The sequence below is a fragment of the Pristiophorus japonicus genome, unplaced genomic scaffold (assembly GCF_044704955.1).
Source record: "Pristiophorus japonicus isolate sPriJap1 unplaced genomic scaffold, sPriJap1.hap1 HAP1_SCAFFOLD_270, whole genome shotgun sequence".
Taxonomy (NCBI): Eukaryota; Metazoa; Chordata; class Chondrichthyes; family Pristiophoridae; genus Pristiophorus; species Pristiophorus japonicus.
This window is the reverse complement of record NW_027252450.1, coordinates 452,776-472,223: the sequence shown is the minus strand read 5'-3', so window position 1 is coordinate 472,223 and position 19,448 is coordinate 452,776. Positions and strand designations below refer to the sequence as shown.

The 19,448-nt window shown below is 43.0% G+C and overlaps 1 protein-coding gene across 4 annotated transcripts in view; it reads left to right on the top strand.

The window, feature by feature from the left end:
* The window catches only part of LOC139247338 (killer cell immunoglobulin-like receptor 3DL1), a 91,222-nt gene that overhangs the window by 30,595 nt on the left and 41,179 nt on the right, over nt 1-19,448 (top strand). For 2 of the 4 annotated variants that reach the window (XM_070871614.1, XM_070871618.1), the window contains exons 1-2: nt 14,265-14,396; nt 16,500-16,535. In XM_070871614.1, coding sequence (XP_070727715.1) covers nt 14,366-14,396; nt 16,500-16,535 — 67 coding nt within the window. In that variant the 5' untranslated portion in view covers nt 14,265-14,365. Of the gene's footprint in view, nt 1-14,264; nt 14,397-16,499; nt 16,536-19,276; nt 19,328-19,448 lie in introns of those variants that run through there. The other 2 variants (XM_070871615.1, XM_070871616.1) reach the window with 2 other exon arrangements.

Genomic DNA, 19,448 nt, shown 5'->3' with positions numbered 1-19,448 from the left:
AATTCTGCTAGTGGCCCTTCCGCCAGTCGAAACAGTTTCTGTTATTTTCTCTTCTCAGAACCATCATAATTTTCAATACATTAACAAATTGCATTTTTACAACGCTTTTAAAGTAGTAGAACGTCCCCAAGTGTTTCACATGAGCATTAACAAACCGAATTTTCCACCGAGCCACATAAGGACATAAAAGGGCAACAGCTTGGTCAAAGAGGTATTAAATATTCCCATTATTCCTCTATTCTAAAGAAAGCAATCTCAGCCTCTTCAGTCTCACCACATATATGAAATCTTTCAATACTCGTCCTATTCTGGTAAATCACATCTGCACCGTCTTCACGTTCTCTACCAGTTCAGTTATGTTTTCTGCCTGTGCAGCTCTCTTTACAAGCATAGTAATGCCAATTCATAATTATATAATACCCAAAATATAAAGTATCCTTTTCAGAACGTCAAATAATTGGCATGCACTGAATAAGTTTAATTTCCATTTCTATGATGTTTATCGAACTGACCTTAGCATGTGCCCTCTATCCCTAAGGTGACAACAGGGTTGTTACAGAATATTGGCTCTGACAATAACAGCGATGAAGCAAGTTATCAGACTTATTTTTCAACCCCTACAAACATTCAAGGAACAGTTGGCTTCACGGCCATATATCTAACGTGCACTTAAACAGACACCCACTGACCGTGAAAACGGGAGGAAAGGGATCAATTTCTATGTCAGTCTTGTCTTCCGCTTAACTTTTACATTTAAATATAGATGGTTGCTGTGTGACGATTGTCACTTAACTGCGATTTGCATCACATATTTGCACATGTATTTTCCACTGTCTGTATGTTTGATATGGCTGATCAGATAACCTGTGGAGAATGCTCGCAGGAACATTCTCATAATGGATAAACCTGCCACCCTTGAAAAAATAATGCTTTAGAGATGAACGGGGACTCCTGCACGTGATGGTAACACTTTTTCCTTTCAGAATTACATCAGTGAGTTCAGAGATAACGTTGGTCGCTGAAAGACATCTGAATAAAATTCAATTAATGGTTATTCAAACTCAATGCGTGTTTATCACAACAGTTCATGTTCCTGTTAGTCTAACAAACTCCAAATGGAGATGCCTACTTATTTATCTGCGATGAGAGAAAGAGCTGTTTGTGAATCAACTGCTGAGATTGGGGGAGGGATTGAACATGGGTGGTACCGCTGAACATGATTACAGCAGAGTAGGAGGACATTCAGCCCGTCGGCCCCGTGCCCGTTCTGAGCAAGACCACATCATCAAGTCTCATTCCCAGCACTTTCTTCGAAGCCCTGTCTTTTTTATCTTTCAGGGACTTATCCAATTCCCTTACAAAAAATATTATTGCATCTGAATCCAGCACCCTCTCAGCCAATGCATTCCAGCTCATACACACACTGCATAAGACATTTTTTTCATCATGTCGCCTTTGGTTCTTTTGCCAATCACCTTAAATATTTTGGTCTGGTTCTCGACACTTCAGTCAATATGTTCCGTCTACTTTATCTCGACCCTCATGATTTTAACACCTCTATCATATCTCCATTCCGCTTTCTCTGCTCCAAGAAGAGCAACCCCATCTTCTCTGGTCTATCCACGTCACGAATGTTCATCAGTCCTGGAACCATTCTTGCAAATCTTTTCCAGACCCTCTCTAAAGATTTCACAGATATCCTAACGTTCAGTGTCCAGATCGGGACACAAAAATCTATTCCGTTGAGCCCGAACCAATGTTTTCTAAAGGTACATCACAGCTACATTTCTCAACCTGCCCTGCCACCTTCAACGATTTGTGCACATATATCCCCAAGTCTCTCTGTTCACGCACCCCGTTTAGGATTGTACCCTTTCGTTTATAAAGATGGCATAGCATCCTTCGATATTTAAACTAAGTCATTGGAGCTCATCGAGCAGTGAGTGTCACGTTCGTCCAATACATTTCACTGCAAGCACAAGTTGAATGTTTACCCCAGTATCTGTAACTGAGCAAACGTCCCGTGCATCACAGGATTAATTGGCGTTAAATAACTTGTTGGAGCATTTGGTGACAGTCCAGGATGGAATAACTACATCTTAACAAAATCCTCCCAACAGGCAGTAAAAACATGCCTAGCTACAAATAATTTCCAAACTGTCTTTCTGCACATGTTGTGGTTCCAACCAGTTTTCTGCAGCAACTGCTAAATTAATGAGTAGTTGGAACATGTCCTATATCTAAGCAGCTCTTCAAGGCTCTTGCGGCTGATACAATGTGTAGTCATGTAAAAATATCGTGATTTATTTATGTAGTTCAGAGCTCCTGGTAGATAAATCTATCTGTTCTCAAAACTATGTAAACAGCATTTCTTCTAGCTGAAAATACTGTGCCTTATACCCATCATTGACGTAGATGAGCGGAGGTCGGGGAACTTTGATGCACTGATGCCATTAGGTAGTGCCTCTTGCACGAGCTTTACTTTAACGCTACAATGATACAATTAAATTAGCAGTGTAATAACCCACTTACTTTGAACTGCTCACTAAATGGTACCAATGTAGAGTAAGTGTAATGCTCATGAAAGAAGCAATTTGTAATGAGATGCACCTGAGTGTATAATAATCACATCAGTGTAATTCGAAGTAGGATAATCTACAGTGACTTTCATGGAATTACATCGAATTTCCGTCACAGAAACAGGCCGTTCGACCCGCTTCCGCGGTTTATTCTGCACATAACTCTCCTCCCAACGTACTTCATCTAACCCTATCAGCATTCCATTCATTTATCCCATAATTACTTATCTGGCCTCCCCTTAAATGAATCTATGCGATTCGCTTCAACTGCTACCTGGGCAAAAGAGTTACACAGGTCGATATTGGCCACCAAGCTTTGAGTTCAGCATGAATCTCAAGTTGAGCACATATACGGTCTAATAGAATTGTGACACAGGCTTGGGGTGCTGAATGGCCTTCTCCTTTTGCTGATGTCCACTGTTCACCCGCGGCCTTTCCATCACTTCATTAGTTCTCTGCCGTCTAATTAACATATAAGCAAAGGACCCTGCAAATAATACCCTCCTTCTGAGTGCAGAGACAGCAGATCGGAGCGTGCCACATCAAAATTAACCAACATATTGAATAACGAATTATCCATTCGAATTAGATAACATATTGTGGACTATGAGAAACAGGGCTATCTTCATTTGGTATCCACAAGACATCCTCCCCCACATCCATCACCCTACAAACGTTCTCAAAATGTTTGGCACAAACTGCAGGATTGCACGTTTGCACCAGAGGTCTATTTGAGTACCCGGATAAAAAATTATTCTATTTCAGTTATAGTGATGAAAGTAAATATGTTTAGTGTACTTTTAAAGATTTAAGTAACATATATTAATTATATGATCATTTGTTTGTTTCCGTATTCATGTGCACTATCGTTTTAAAACATTGATATAATGAGTTATATTATACTGTTGAAAAACAATGAGCAAGAGTTACATCAGGCAATGGGGATATGGCATCTCCCCTCCATTTCTCCGTTTCTCTGCAACTTCCTCCAGTCCTACAATGCTCATTCTCCTGTTCAAATCCCTGCATGGCCCTCGCCCCCTCCTATCTATGTAACTTTCTCCAGACCGACCATTCTCATCCTCCTTTCCAAATCCCTCCATGGCTCTGGCCCCCTCCCTATATCTCTGTAACCTCTTCCAGCCCCTACAATTCTCATCACCATGATCAAATTGCAACTCACTATCTCTGCTACATGCTGCAGTCCTACAATTCTCATCCTCTTATTCAATCCCTCCATGGCTCTCGCCCTCCCTGTCTCTGTAATCTCCTGCGGTCCTACAATTCCCAACGTCCTGTTCAAATCCCTCCATGGCCCTCGTCCTTCCCTATTTATGTAACCTTCACCACCCATGCAATTATAATCCAGGTGTTCAAATCTGTCCATAGCCCTCGCCCTTCCTTATCCCTGTAACCTCCTCCATCCCTACAATTCTTATACTCCTGTAAAAAATTCCTCCATGACCCTCGTCTCTCCCTATCAATGCAACGTTATCCGGCCCGAAAATTCTCATACTCACCGTTCAAATCCCTCCATGGCCCTCGCCCTCTCCCTAACTCTGTTACCTCCTCCAGCCCTACAATTCTCATATTCGTGTTCAAATGTCTTCACTGCCATTTCCCATCCCTATCTCTGTAACCTTCTGCGGTCATACAATTCTCATCTTCCTGTTCAACTCCCACCATGGCCCTCGCCCCTCCCTATATCTGTTACCTCCTCCGGCCCGAAAATTTTCATCCTTATTCAAATCTCTCCAAGGTCCTCGCCCCCTCCCTATTTCTGTATCCACCTGCGGCCCTACAATTCTCATTCTCCTTTTCAACTCGCTCCATGGCCCTCGTCCGCATCCTAACTCACTAACTTCCTCCAGCCCCAACAATTCTCGTCGCCATGTATAAATTACTCCTCCCTATCTCTGCAAACTCCCTCCAGCCTCTACAATTATCCATCCTCCTGTTCGAATCCCTCCTTGGCTCTCGTCCCTACCTAACTATATAGCCTCCTTCAGCTCCTATCATTCTCATCCTCCTGTTCAAATCCCTCCATGGCCATTGCCACCTCCCTGGGGATAATATATTAGCATGGATAGAGGATTGGCTAACAAACAAAAAATAGAGAGTAGGGTTAAATGGCTTATTCTCGTGTTGGCAATCAGTAACCAGTGGGGTGCCGCAGAGATCAGTGGTGGGACCCCAAATATTTATAATCTATTTAACCACTTGGAGGAAGGGGGTGAGTGAAATGTAATCAAATTTGCCAATGATACAAAGATGTGAGGGAAAGCAATGTGTGAGGAGAACACAAACAATATGCAAAAGGACATAGACAGGCTAAGTGAGTGGGCAAAATTTGGCAGATAGAATGCAATGTTTGACAGTGTGAGGGCATGCTCTTTGGCAGGAAAATTCAAACAGCAAGTTATTATTTAAATGGCAAAATATTGCGAAGTACCACAGTACAGGGGGACCTGGGGGTACTTGTGCATGAAACACAAAATGTTATTATTCAGGTACAGTAACTGATCAGGAAGGTCAAATGGAATCTTGGCCTTTATTGCAAACGGGATGGAGTATAAAAGCAGCGAAGTATTGCTGCAGTTATATTCGTGAGGTCACACCTGAAATACTGCGTGCAGTTTTGGTTTCTATATTTGCGAAAGGTTATACTTACTTTGGAGGCAGTTCAGAGAAGATTCATAAGGTTGATTCCAGAGATGAGGGAATTGACTTATGATGAAATGTTGAGTAAGTTGGGCCTCTACTCATTGGAGTTCAGAAGAATGAGAGGTGATTTTATCGAAACGTATAAGATTATGAGGGGGCTTGATTAGGTCGATGCAGAGAAGATGTTTCCACTGATAGCAGAGACTAGAACTCGAGGGCATAATCTTAGAATAAGCTGCCGCCCATTTAAAACTGTGATGAGTAATTTCTTCTCTCAGAGGGTTGTGGATCTGTGGAATTCGATGCCTCAGAGAGCTGTGGAAGCTGGAATGTTGAATAAATTTAAGACAGTAATAAACAGTTTCTTAATCGATAAGGGAATAAGGGGTGATGGAAAGTGGGCAGGGAAGTGGACCTGAGTCCATGATCAGATCAGCCATGAGCGTATTAAATGGCAGAGCAGGCTCGAGGGCACGTATGGCCTACTCCTGCTCATATTCCTTATGTTCTTATGTTCTTATCTCTGTAACCTCCTCCAGCCTACAATTCTCAGCCTCTTGTTCAAACCCCTTCAATGCTCTCACCCCTCCCTTCTCTGTAACCTCCTCCAGCGCCGACAATTCTCATACTCGTGTTCGAATCCCTGCATGGCTCTCGTCCCTTCCTATCTATGTAACATTCTCCATCCCTGCAATTCTCATCCTCCAGTGCAAATCCCTCCAGATCCCTTGCCCCTGCCCATCTCTATGACCTCCTTCAGCCCCTAAAATTCTCATCCTCGTGTTCAAATTGCTCCTCCCTATCTCTGTAACTTCATCCAACCCTAGGAATCTCATCCTCCTGTTCAAATCCAACCATGGCACTCGTCCCTTCCTATCTATGTAACATTCTCCAGCCCTACAATACTCAACCTCTTGTTCAATTCCCACCATGGCCCTCGCCCATTCCCTATCTCTGTAACTCTTCCAGTCCGTACAATTCCCCATCCTCCAGTTCAATGACTCTATGGCCCTTGCCCACTCCCTACTTCTGCAACCTGCTCCAGCCGGTACAATTCCCCATCCTGTTCAAATCACTCTATGGCACGACGCCCTCCCTGTCTCTGTAACCACATCCAGCACCTACAACTCTCCCTACTCGTGGTCAAATCCCTCCATGGCTTTCGCCCCCAACCCCCACTCTCCTCTGTAACCTTCTGGGATGCTGCAATTCTCATCCTCCTGTTCAAATCCCTCCATGTCCATCTCCCTCCCTACTCTTTAACCTCCTGCGATCCTACAATTCTCAACCTCCTCTTCAAATTCTTCCATGGCCCTTGCACCCTCCCTATCTCTGTAACCATCTGCGGTTCGACAATTCTCAACCTTGTGTTTAAATCCTTCCATGGCCTTCGTCTCTCCCTATCTCTGCAGCTTCCTCCAGCCCTAGTATTCTCTTACTCTTGTTCAAGTCCCTCCATTGCAACTCGCCTCCTCACTATCTCTGTAACCTCCTCCAGCCCATAAAATTTTCATCCTCCTGTTCAAATCCCTATGGCCCTGGCCCCTCCCTATCTATTTAACCTTATCCATCCCTACAATTCCCATCCTCCTGTTTAAATACCTCCATGGACCTAGAAACTCGCTATCTTTGTAACCTCCTCCAGCCCCTAAAATGATCATGCTCCTCTTCAAATCGCCCCTCCTTATCATAGTGAACTCTGCCAGCCCCGACAAATCTCATATTCCTGTTCAAATCCCTCCATATACATTGCCCCCTCTCGATCATAATAGCTTCCTCCAGCTCTACAATGTTCAACGTCATGTTCAAATGGTTTTCTCCTCTGCCTATCTCTGCAACGTTCTCCAGCCCATACAATTCTCATCCTCCTTTTCAAATCCCTCCATGGCCCCTGTCCTCTTCCCTATCTCAGTTACCTCCTGCAGCCCTACAATTCTCATCCTCATCCTCCATGGGTCTCACCTCACCCTGTGTTTATAACCTCCTCCAGCCCTACAATCTTCATCCTAGTGTTGAAATCCCTCTATGGCTCTCGCCCCTCCCTGTCTCTATAAACTCCTCCAGGCCTACAACCCTTCGAGATCTCTGCATTCCTCCAATTCTGGCCTCCGGACCAGTCCCAATATTAATCGGTCCAGCATTGGTGGCCATGCCTTTAGCTGCCTAGGCCGTAATTTCTAAAATTCCGTTACTAAAATTTTCCATCTCTCTATCTCTGCCTTTAAAACGCAACGTAAAATCAACCTCTTTCACCAAGCTTTTGGTCATCTTATGTGGTTTGATGTCAAATTTTGTGAAGTGCCAATGGGCGTTTTACAATGTAAAAGACGCTATATAAATGGAAGTTGGTGTTTTTCAAGCATTGGCATAAATTAAATACATAAATACATAAATGTCGCTTTTCCCAATCAACTCAATCAAATCACCCGGTAACCTATGCTGTTTTGAAGAAAATAGCCACAGTCTATCAGCATGCTCTTTATTTCAGTGTTAGTAATCACACATGATTATGAATGCAAAATGCCAGGGTAAGTTGCCTCATTACATGAGACATGCAGCTGGCGAACGAGTTTCCATCAGCATGGGTGACTTTACTATGCACATAGATTGGGCTAACCAAACTGGAAGCAATACGGTGGAGGAGGATTTTCTGGAGTGCATAAGGGATGGTTTTTTAGACCAATATGTCGAGGAACCAACTAGGGGGGAGGCCATCTTAGACTGGGTGTTATGCAATGAGAGAGGATTAATTAGCAATCTCGTTGTGCGAGGCCCCTTGGGGAAGAGTGACCATAATATGGTGGAATTCTGCATTAGGATGGAGAATGAAACAGTTAATTCAGAGACCATGGTCCAGAACTTAAAGAAGGCTAACTTTGAAGGTATGAGGCGTGAATTGGCTGGGATGGATTGGCGAATGATACTTAAGGGGTTGACTGTGGATGGGCAATGGCAGACATTTAGAGACCGCATGGATGAACTACAACAATTGTACATTCCTGTCTGGCATAAAAATAAAAAAGGGAAGGTGGCTCAACCGTGGCTATCAAGGGAAATCAGGGATAGTATTAAAGCCAAGGAAGTGGCATACAAATTGGCCAGAAATAGCAGCGAACCTGGGGACTGGGAGAAATTTAGAACTCAGCAGAGGAGGACAAAGGGTTTGATTAGGGCAGGGAAAATGGAGTATGAGAAGAAGCTTGCAGGGAACATTAAGACGGATTGCAAAAGTTTCTATAGATATGTAAAGAGAAAACGGTTAGTAAAGACAAACGTAGGTCCCCTGCAGTCAGAATCAGGGGAAGTCATAACGGGGAACAAAGAAATGGCGGACCAATTGAACAAGTACTTTGGTTCGGTATTCACGAAGTAGGACACAAACAACCTTCCGGTTATAAAAGGGATCGGGGGGTCTATTAAAGAGGAGGAACTGAGGGAAATCCTTATTAGCCAGGAAATTGTGTTGGGGAAATTGATGGGATTGAAGGCCGATAAATCCCTAGGGCCTGATGGACTGCATCCCAGAGTACTTAAGGAGGTGGCCTTGGAAATAGTGGATGCGTTGACAGTCATTTTCCAACATTCCATTGACTCTGGATCAGTTCCTATGGAGTGGAGGGTAGCCAATGTAACTCCACTTTTTAAAAAAGGAGGGAGAGAGAAAACAGGGAATTATAGACTGGTCAGCCTGACATCGGTAGTGGGTAAAATGATGGAATCAATTATTAAGGATGTCATAGCAGTGCATTTGGAAAGAGGTGACATGATAGGTCCAAGTCAGCATGGATTTGTGAAAGGGAAATCATGCTTGACAAATCTTCTGGAATTTTTTGAGGATGTTTCCAGTAGAGTGGATAAGGGAGAACCAGTTGATGTGGTATATTTGGACTTTCAGAAGGCGTTCGACAAGGTCCCACACAAGAGATTGATGTGCAAAGTTAGAGCACATGGGATTGGGGGTAGTGTACTGACATGGATTGAGAACCGGTTGTCAGACAGGAAGCAAAGAGTAGGAGTAAATGGGTACTTTTCAGAATGGCAGGCAGTGACTAGTGGGGTACCGCAAGGTTCTGTGCTGGGGCGCCAGCTGTTTACACTGTACATTAATGAATTAGATGAGGGGATTAAATGTAGTATCTCCAAATTTGCGGATGACACTAAGTTGGGTGGCAGTGTGAGCTGCGAGGAGGATGCTATGAGGCTGCAGAGCGACTTGGATAGGTTAGATGAGTGGGCAAATGCATGGCAGATGAAGTATAATGTGGATAAATGTGAGGTTATCCACTTTGGTGGTAAAAACAGAGAGACAGACTATTATCTGAATGGTGACAGATTAGGAAAAGGGGAGGTGCAAAGAGACCTGGGTGTCATGGTACATCAGTCATTGAAGGTTGGCATGCAGGTACAGCAGGCGGTTAAGAAAGCAAATGGCATGTTGGCCTTCATAGCAAGGGGATTTGAGTACAGGGACAGGGAGGTGTTGCTACAGTTGTACAGGGCATTGGTGAGTCCACACCTGGAGTATTGTGTACAGTTTCGGTCTCCTAACCTGAGGAAGGAGACTCTTGCTATTGAGGGAGTGCAGCGAAGGTTCACCAGACTGATTCCCGGGATGGCGGGACTGACCTATCAAGAAAGACTGGATCAACTGGGCTTGTATTCACTGGAGTTCAGAAGAATGAGAGGGGACCTCATAGAAACATTTAAAATTCTGACGGGGTTAGACAGGTTAGATGCAGGAAGAATGTTCCCAATGTTGGGGAAGTCCAGAACCAGAGGTCACAGTCTAAGGATAAGGGGTAAGCCATTTAGGACCGAAATGCGGAGGAACTTCTTCACCCAGAGAGTGTTGAACCTGTGGAATTCTCTACCACAGAAAGTTTTTGAGGCCAATTCACTAAATATATTCAAAAAGGAGTTAGATGAGGTCCTTACTACTAGGGGGATCAAGGGGTATGGTGAGAAAGCAGGAATGGGGTACTAAAGTTGAATGTTCAGCCATGAACTCATTGAATGGCGGTGCAGGCTAGAAGGGCCGAATGGCCTACTCCTGCACCTATTTTCTATGTTTCTATGTTTCTATGTTTGTCACCATCCCCCTTGACCTCCGACCACTTCCCTGCTTGCGAGTAAAAGATTGCTAACACTTCTCTTTTCCTTCGATGCGTTAATATAGTTGTTCCAATGCAATTGAGTCATTCCAGAGGTCGCGTTTTGTATCAATGCAACTACAGAGGAAATGTGATACTAACGTTTACACACAGATATGTGCAGAGTAGATTTCAACCGTTGTGGTTAAGAATCTCCTGATTTGTTTGTGCACATCCTTTTCTGGTGTTAGAGTATTTTACAGGCTGTTTTCGGGGCAGCGGGGTGGAGATTTTAACTGTTTGCCTCTGCTGAATAATGGAGGACCAACGCAATCTTCTTTGTAATTAACATAGCCTATCAATTTGGGAGAGTAAGACCAAATACCACAATGGAAGCGACTTCTTCGAGGGTCTCAAGTTCCTGAGTGTATAAGAACATAAGAAATAAGAGCAGGAATATTCTATCTGACCGCTCGAGCTTGCTCCGCCATTCAATAAGATCATGGCTGATCTGATCTTGGCCTCAAATCCACTTCCCTGCCCGCTCCCCATAACCTTGACTCCCTTATCGTTCACAAATCTGTATATCTCCACCGTAATGATATTAATAACCCAGGGTTACTTGGTTACACGTGTTTACAAGGGTTACCGCAAAAAAGCTATTTTTCTGTTTCGAACTACTTTACTGAGCATCAGGCACGGTGTGTCACGTGTCTCCTGTTGTCAGAACTGAGTTTTGTAATTAGCTACTGAATCTCAGTGATCGTAATCAGCGTTTTCTCTTTGTAATTGTTCGCTTAGTAAGAGGCCAGCGCCTCCCGTGGTTCTACTTCTCTTTTCAATGCAAGCTATCAATCTGCACTGCAGCTTTCTGTGATTTTCTTCTGCTCAATACCATTTAACTTTCAAAGAGACTGTCGTTATTTATTGCACATATTGTGAGGCGGCCAGCCAATCAGTTTGATTTTAATGGGGACAATCCACCAGCTTGTGCTGAATACTGTCACGCTGACAAATGAAACCCTGCCTTTTGTCACCTTCACAACTGGAACTCTTACTGCTGTTACCTGGGTCACTGCCACTCTGAAAACCGGCGCCCTGACAAGTGTTACACTGACAAATGTCACCCTTAGCAACTTCACCCTGACCAACGTAAACCTGACTGTGTCACATTGACTACTTTTACCTGGACTACTTGTAACACTGAAAACCGCCACCCTGACCACGACACCATGAATATTTTCACCCTGACTGACATTATTCTGCGTACTGTCATCCTAACTATTGTCACAGTGAATGCTTTCAAGTAGACTACAATCCCTAATTATGAAGGGCAAAGAAAGCAAATGGCATGTTGGCCTTCATAGCGAGGGGATTTGAGTACAAGGGCAGGGAGGTGTTGCTACAATTGTACAGGGCCTTGGTGAGGCCACACCTGGAGTATTGTGTACAGATTTGGTCTCCTAACCTGAGGAAGGACATTCTTGCTATTGAGGGAGTGCAGCGAAGGTTCACCAGACTGATTCCCGGGATGGCGGGGCTGACCTATCAAGAAAGACTGGATCAACTGGGCTTGTATTCACTGGAGTTCAGAAGAATGAGAGGGGACCTCATAGAAACGTTTAAAATTCTGACGTGGTTAGACAGGTTAGATGCAGGAAGAATGTTCCCAATGTTGGGGAAGTCCAGAACCAGGGGACACAGTCTAAGGATAAGGGGGAAGCCATTTAGGACCGAGATGAGGAGGAATTTCTTCACCCAGAGAGTGGTGAACCTGTGGAATTCTCTACCACAGAAAGTTGTTGAGGCCAATTCACTAAATATATTCAAAAAGGAGTTAGATGAAGTCCTTACTACTAGGGGAATCAAGGGGTATGGTGAGAAAGCAGGAATGGGGTACTGAAGTTGCATGTTCAGCCATGAACTCATTGAATGGCGGTGCAGGCTAGAAGGGCCGAATGGCCTACTCCTGCACCTATTTTCTATGTTTCTATGTTTCTAAAGATAAAGTTGATAGGAAGGACCTATTTCCATTAGCAGGGAGATCAACAACCAGGGGGCATAGATTTAAAGCAATTGCTTGGAGGTTTAGAGTTTATATAAGAGGAGATATTTCACCCTGTGGATGGTGGAAGTCTGGAACTCACTGCCTGGAAGTGTGGTAGAGGCACAAACCCTCATCACATTTAAAAAGTACCTGGTTATGCACTCGGAGTGCTGCAACCTAAAGGGCTATGGACGAAGAGCTGGAAAGTGGTATTCGGCTGGATAGCTCGTAATCGGTCGGCAAGGACATGCTCGGCCGAATTTGCCTCCTTTCTTGCTGTAAATTGCTATGATTCTATTCTATGGTCACACTGAGAACTGTCACTCTAACTACTGTCAGCATGACTTATTTAATGGTGACAACGTTCAACCTGACTATTCTCATCTGGACAACTGTTAACGCTGGCTCAGTGGGTAGCACACATGCCTACGAATCTAGAAGGTTGTGGTTTCAATTTCTACTCCAGGGTCCTGAGCACAATGAAAGTCTAGGCTGACATTCAAGTACAGTGCTGAGCGAATGCAGCTCTGTCGAAGGTACCGTCTTTCAGATGAGCTGGTGTCCAGACCAACATTTATCCCTCAATCGTCATTACAAAAACAGATTATCTGGTCATTATCACATTGCAATCTGTGGGTGCTTCCGATGTGCAAATTGGCTGCTGCCTTTCCCACTTTAAAATGACTACACTTCAAAATGTGCATCATTGGCTGTAAAGCGCTTTGAGACGTTCAGTGGTCGTGAAAGGCACTATATAAATGCAAGTCTTTTTTTCTTTCACTGTCACCATGACTACTGTTACCATGAGAACTGACAACCCAATCAGACACCAGGTCAACTCTCACGTTCAGTACTGGCAACTTGACTGCTATAAACCTGACAAATGTCACCCTGACAACTGTGACCTTGTCTACTGTCACACTCTCATCACTGTTAGTCCGTCTTGTGACTCCAATAACTGCTAACCAAAGAGGAACTCACTGTAGACTGCTAACCCACAAAACGTTTCTTGTGATTTAAAGAAATAAGACGCTAATAGTGTATTGTGTGTCACGTTTAAGAATCTATCAACGTATGCAGGTCGTCATATCCCCGAGGCGCCCACAATTGCATATATTACTCCATGGCATAATCATGGCCTTCTATACAATGTTCATAGTCAGCCCTTCTCTTGAACTTCCTTTAAATACCTATTTTTCCTAAACTGTCAGAAGGCCCTGCAATAAACAATCTTAGGAATCCACTCCAACTATTGACCATATTTGACGTCCAATTAAACTTGTTCTTTGGAAACACAAATACTCTCCTGCTCATCCTGCGATCTGTTCCGAGCTGAAAGTATTACTTCAGATGTACTGTTTCAATTTGATGATGCACAGTAATACGTATGCACTTACAGGACTGCTTTCGGAGTTTTAAGGCCCAAGAAGATGAGCGAATAAATCTTCCTCATACCATATCTCTATCCAACCAATTCAGCCTTTTGCCCTCTTTATTAGTGCCATCTGAAGGACCTATTGAGTTAACATGGGGAGCGACGCTCAATTATATTAACAGGACGTTCCTGATTCCATCTAGCACGCATAATCACGCCTGGTGAATACACTCACCTAATACGCTCAGTATTCTGATAGGTAGGGTGTTGTGTTTCAGATTTCGCAACTCGCGCACAAGTTTTCTGCATTGAAAATATATTTCTAATCCAGTAACTATATGATTCACATTAAAGCTATTTATTCATAATGCAACAGTACAATCCTTACTATTTGGTGCGCTCAAAGGCTTGTCGTCAGTTGTAGACAGCACATCACATGACTCCACTGCCTTATCTTAGGAAACAACTGCCTTTGGTTCAGCCAAAGGAAACTTGGCTTCCGCAATGCTGTGCGCAGAAGTCAAAGCCTCTAGTCGTTTTCTGTCACAGCCGTTTAGTGCAGTTTCCTCAGAATTCCCCACCGTTCGAATATATGTAATGCCAACTCAAAATGCTGTTCAACCTGATGTTCCTTACAGTGTGTGAGTATTGCCGAGTAATTTTGCCCAATTATATAACTGACTTTATTGTTGATTTTGCTGAACCTTTGAATGTATTAAGTAAAATTCAGATCTGACAAAGAGGAACCAGAAAGCAAAGCTGGTCTATCATTATTACTTGGTCAGTTGTAAAGCCGTGGTCGCCTCTGAGTCGGTATGTTGTGGTTCCACAGTCCGACTCTGGACACTTGGACACAACATCTATCCTGATGTCCCGGTGCAGTACTGAGGGAGTGCTGCACTGCCGTCAACAGAGTTTTACGAATGAGACGTTACACTGAGAGCCTAACTCTCCTCTCAGGCCAGCTCTGTCCTCTCAAGATGGCCATAAAAGATCACATGGCAATATTACAAGGAGGAAGTGAGTTCTCACTGGTATCCTGGCGAATATTTATCCCTGCGCCAACATCATTAAAACAGATTTTCAGTTAATTTTCACATTGCTGTCCCTGGGCTTCTGCTGTGTACAAACTGGCTGCCGTGCTTCCTCGTAGAGCAACAGTAACTTAGCTTCTTTTGCTGTAAAGTGCTTTGAGATGTTCTGAGATCGTGAAAGGCGTACTAGAAATTCAAAATCGTTCTTTTTTCGCTGGAGTGTATCGCTACCACAATCTGCAAGGAATCTAGATTAAATTCAACAACATATTTGGGGGCATATCTATTAAGTGTTACGTTTATTAAGAGCCTGCAGGAGCAGGTTAAGAGAGTTTTACAGTTCTGCTGACCTGCACTGGCTGCTTTCACAAGTAGACGTGTTCCTACAACACTGAATTAACAGCATTATAAAATTGAATCCCTAAATGCGGAAAAAAAAACAGTTGAAAACGATAAGCAAAACACAATTCAGTCAATCTCATCTGTCGTTTTACCTTGTTTTGTTCATGTTTGGAACGTAAAGTGATCATTTGTTACGTTTGCACAGATCCAGAATTCACTGCCTATGAATCCAACAACCAAAACCTGCATTTGTATAACTCCTTTTACGTAGACAAATATCGACAGGCAAATTTCCAGTGCTGTAATAAAAATAGTGACGCGGAAGCAAAGAAGGACATATCAGGAGCTTGTCCAGAAACCTAGTTAAACAAGTACATTTCAAGGAGTGTCTTCAGGGAGGAAGGGGAGATGGACCTGGTTACGGAGCGAATTACAGCGTGTTGGCCTAGTAGGCTGAAGGCACGCCTACGTTTATTAATGTACTCATGTATTGTCCGTTCATCCACCACCTCAAATTGCTGCTTTTATTAATCTTGTTCGACTTTATCAAACTTTCATGATCCTCTTTGTAAGTTATGTTAACGGCACGTGAGCAATCTTAGCAAGGCCGCGTTTTTTATATGTTTATACTTGTCCCAGTTAGGTGCTCTTTCCTTAAAGGACATAAGAACGGGAGCGAGTAGACCATTCTGGCCCTCAAGCCTGCCCCACCATTCAATAAGTTAATGGCTGATATACTGACTCAGCTCCACTTTCCTGTATTATCCACGTAATCACTTGATTCTCTAATATCCAAAAATCATCCATATCAGCCTTAAATGTACTCAAGGACTGAGTATCTACAGCCCACTGGGTAGAGAATTCCAAAGAATTACCACCCTCCGAGTGAAAAAATGTATATTCATATCAGTCTGAAATGGTCGACAGCTTATTCTGAGACTGTGGCCCCTGGTTCAAGACTCCTCCAGCTAGGGCAAACATCGACCCTGCATCTGCACTGTTAAGCCGTGCAAAAAAAATATGAGATCACCTCTCACTCTTCTAAACTCAAGAGAATATAGGCCTAGCCAACTCAATCTCTCCTCATAGGACAATATATCTCCTTTCATTCTTCTTTGCAATGGGATCACCTCTCATTCATCTAAAGTCTGGAGAACGTAGTCTAATCCATCTCCCTTCATAGGACAATTCCCCCAGCTCATAGGATAAATCTCCACCTCATAGGACAATGCCACCAATCCGTTGCACTGCTTTTAGTAATAGTACTTTCACAGTCGTGCGAAATAACTTTACGTTACATAGCTATTTATATGGATATATAATCATATACACTCGTTGTTTAATATTGTGTCTTCTCCTTCCTTACAGGTTGTCTTTCGCAAGCACAGGTTGTGCCCAGCACAGGTCAGTGGCAAATGTTTAAAATTCGATTGGGTTTTGTATTTAGAAAATGGCTGACATTTTTAAGTGAGAAATTTCATGAGCAAGAAACAACGCACTGATAATAAAATGCACTTTTTGTTATATAACTTTTTGCTTCCTATAGTGGTGTGACCATTACCCTCAGTTGCTACTTGCGGTGATTTCAGCTTTTTAATTCAAATCCTGCCATTCAGAAAGGCTAATAAACAGACTGCCTTTTCCAATGGGGGTCGCTTAACAAATCATTAAAAGACAGGCAGGCGATGGTCGGTAGAATGTCTTGATTAGGAAATGAGACACGATAAATTGGAGAAAGGCCCGAGTAATAGATAATTCTATGGATCTGAGGATTGGAAACAAAATCGAAAAAAACATTTACAATCGTGTCTGAAAGATAACATTCTCCTGTGTATGGGCTGTTCTCCATCTGAGTTGTGCAATTAGTTCATAACCAAGCCCAGAGAGTGTTTGGTTGTGACTGGGGCAAGAAAAAAGAGGAACTTGCGCAATTTGAACGGCACATTTAGTCAGAAGCTAAGCAACCTCGTGATTGTAACATATTGATTCAGTGTCTTGGTTCTGTATAAAAGGACGTCATAACTCAGATATTGTAAATAAAAGGCTGGAGGAACTATCCAGGTGACAGGACAGCATGGGACCTGGATGACCATTTTCACAACACTGCAGAGGAAACTAATATTAAATGTGATCAGTAGCTGACTTTCGATGCGACGTATGTGCCTCTGAGCTACCTTTTTGACAGTAGCCTTGGAAAGGGCTGACAGAAGTTTGAGGCAGGGCTATATTCTATGGCACCATGTATTGGAAATGTTAGCAAATTTGAAGCCCAAGGAGTGAAAAGGAGCAGTGTAAACGTGGCCACAAAATTGGCTAAGGGCTAAAAACCAGAGAGTTGAGGTGACTTCTTGTTTTTTCGGATTGGAGGGGCGTATACAGTGTTGATCCACAAGGTTCAGTACTAGGACCACTGCTGATTTTGATATCTGTTAATAACTTGGAGCGGGATGTACATGGGACAACTCCGAAATTTGCATAAAGAAACAATATTTGTAAGTGTAGTAAACAGTCAGGAGGATAGCTATAGACTTCAAGAGGGCATAGACAGGCTGGCAAAATGGGCGGAAAGTGGCAGATAAAATTCAACACAGAAAGTATGAGATTATAAATATTGGTAGGAAGAATGCAAAATGCAAGCTAAATGGTACAATTTTTAGGTGGGTGCACGAACAAAGAGATTTGGTGGTGTTTGTGCACGAATCTTTGAAAGGAGCAGGACAGGGTAACAAAGCAGTAAATCACTCATTTGCGATCCTTGGCTTTATAACTAGAGGCATAGAGTACAAGAGCCTGACATTTATGATAAACCGATATAAAACGCTAGTTCTGCCCCAGCTGGAGTATTGTTTACAATTCCGGGCAATATTTAGGAAGGACATGAAGGCTTTGGAGCGGGTGTACAACAGCTTTACTAGAATGGTTCCAGGGATGAGGGAATACAGTTACGTGGATAGACTACATAAGCTGGGATTTTTATCTTTGCAGCAGAGAAGGCTGAGAGGAGATTTTATTAGAGCTTTTTAAAACCATGAAAGATTTAGATCGAGAAACTAAAGAGAAACTGTTTCTAATTGCTGAAGGGTCGATAACCAGAGAACATAGAATTAATGTAATTTGGCAAAGCATAAGAGGGGATATGAGAAAAGCTTTTTGTGCAACGAGTGGGTATTACTTGAAATGCATTGCCTGATAGGGAGATTGATACAAATTCAATAGCAACCTCTGAGGGAATTGGATAATTATTTGGTCAAAAGATTGCAGGGCTATGGGAAAAGAGCTAGAGTGCTCCTCGAAAGAACTGGCACAGATTCGCTGGGCCTTATAACCTTCTTGTACTCTGTGCTATCCTATGATTCTGTTTGTGTGTGTGTGTGCATTTTTATTTGGCTGAAATGTAAAATATTTCACTGCACACCCTCTCGAAACCTCCTATGACTTTGAAATTCACGCCATGCTTCCCCAAGTTCCTTTGCAAATTACAGAATCATAGAAATATTAAGACACAGATGGAGGCCATTCGGACGATTGTGTCCCTGCCGATCGAATAAGAGCTACCCAGCCTAACTCTACCATCAGCACTAGATCTGTAGGTCACGGCTCTTGAAATGCCCATCCAAGTAACTTTAAAATGTGAGGGTTTCTGCCTCTACCGCCCTTGCAGACAATGAGTTCCAGACCCATATCACTCTGTTCGTGAGTTAATTTTTGCCTCTTCCGCCCCCTAATGCTTCTACCAACTACTTTATATCTATGCTCCAAATTACTGACCCCTCTGCTAAGGGAAATATATCCCTCCTATCAAAGCGATTTAGGCCCTTCATAATTTTATACACCTCAGTTAATTTCCCGTCAGCCTCCTCTGTTCCAAAGAAAACAACTCCAGCCTATCCAACCTTTCCTCGTAGATAACATGTTCCAATCTTGGCAACATCTCCGTAAATCAACTATGTGCCCTCTTGTGCAATCGCATTTTCCCTGTAATGAGGTGACCAGAATTGCACGCAGTACTGCAGCTGTGGACTAACTAGTGTTGTAAGACTATGAAACATCACTTAATTATTATAATGTTGAACACCCCTTTGTATAAAATACGATTCCTCCTTTGACCGTTTATATCATTGATATCTGTATTACCTTTTTTCAAGGCACCACACCTGCATCTGTTCTTATTCCACGAAATTAAATGTTTCTCCTCGGTGAGTAATAAGTTCAGCATGAACATGATTGGGGTGTCTAAAATATGTGAATTCACAGATAACTTAGAATTTGAACAGATTATTTATCTGACACCGTAGTGGTAGAATCATAGATTAATAC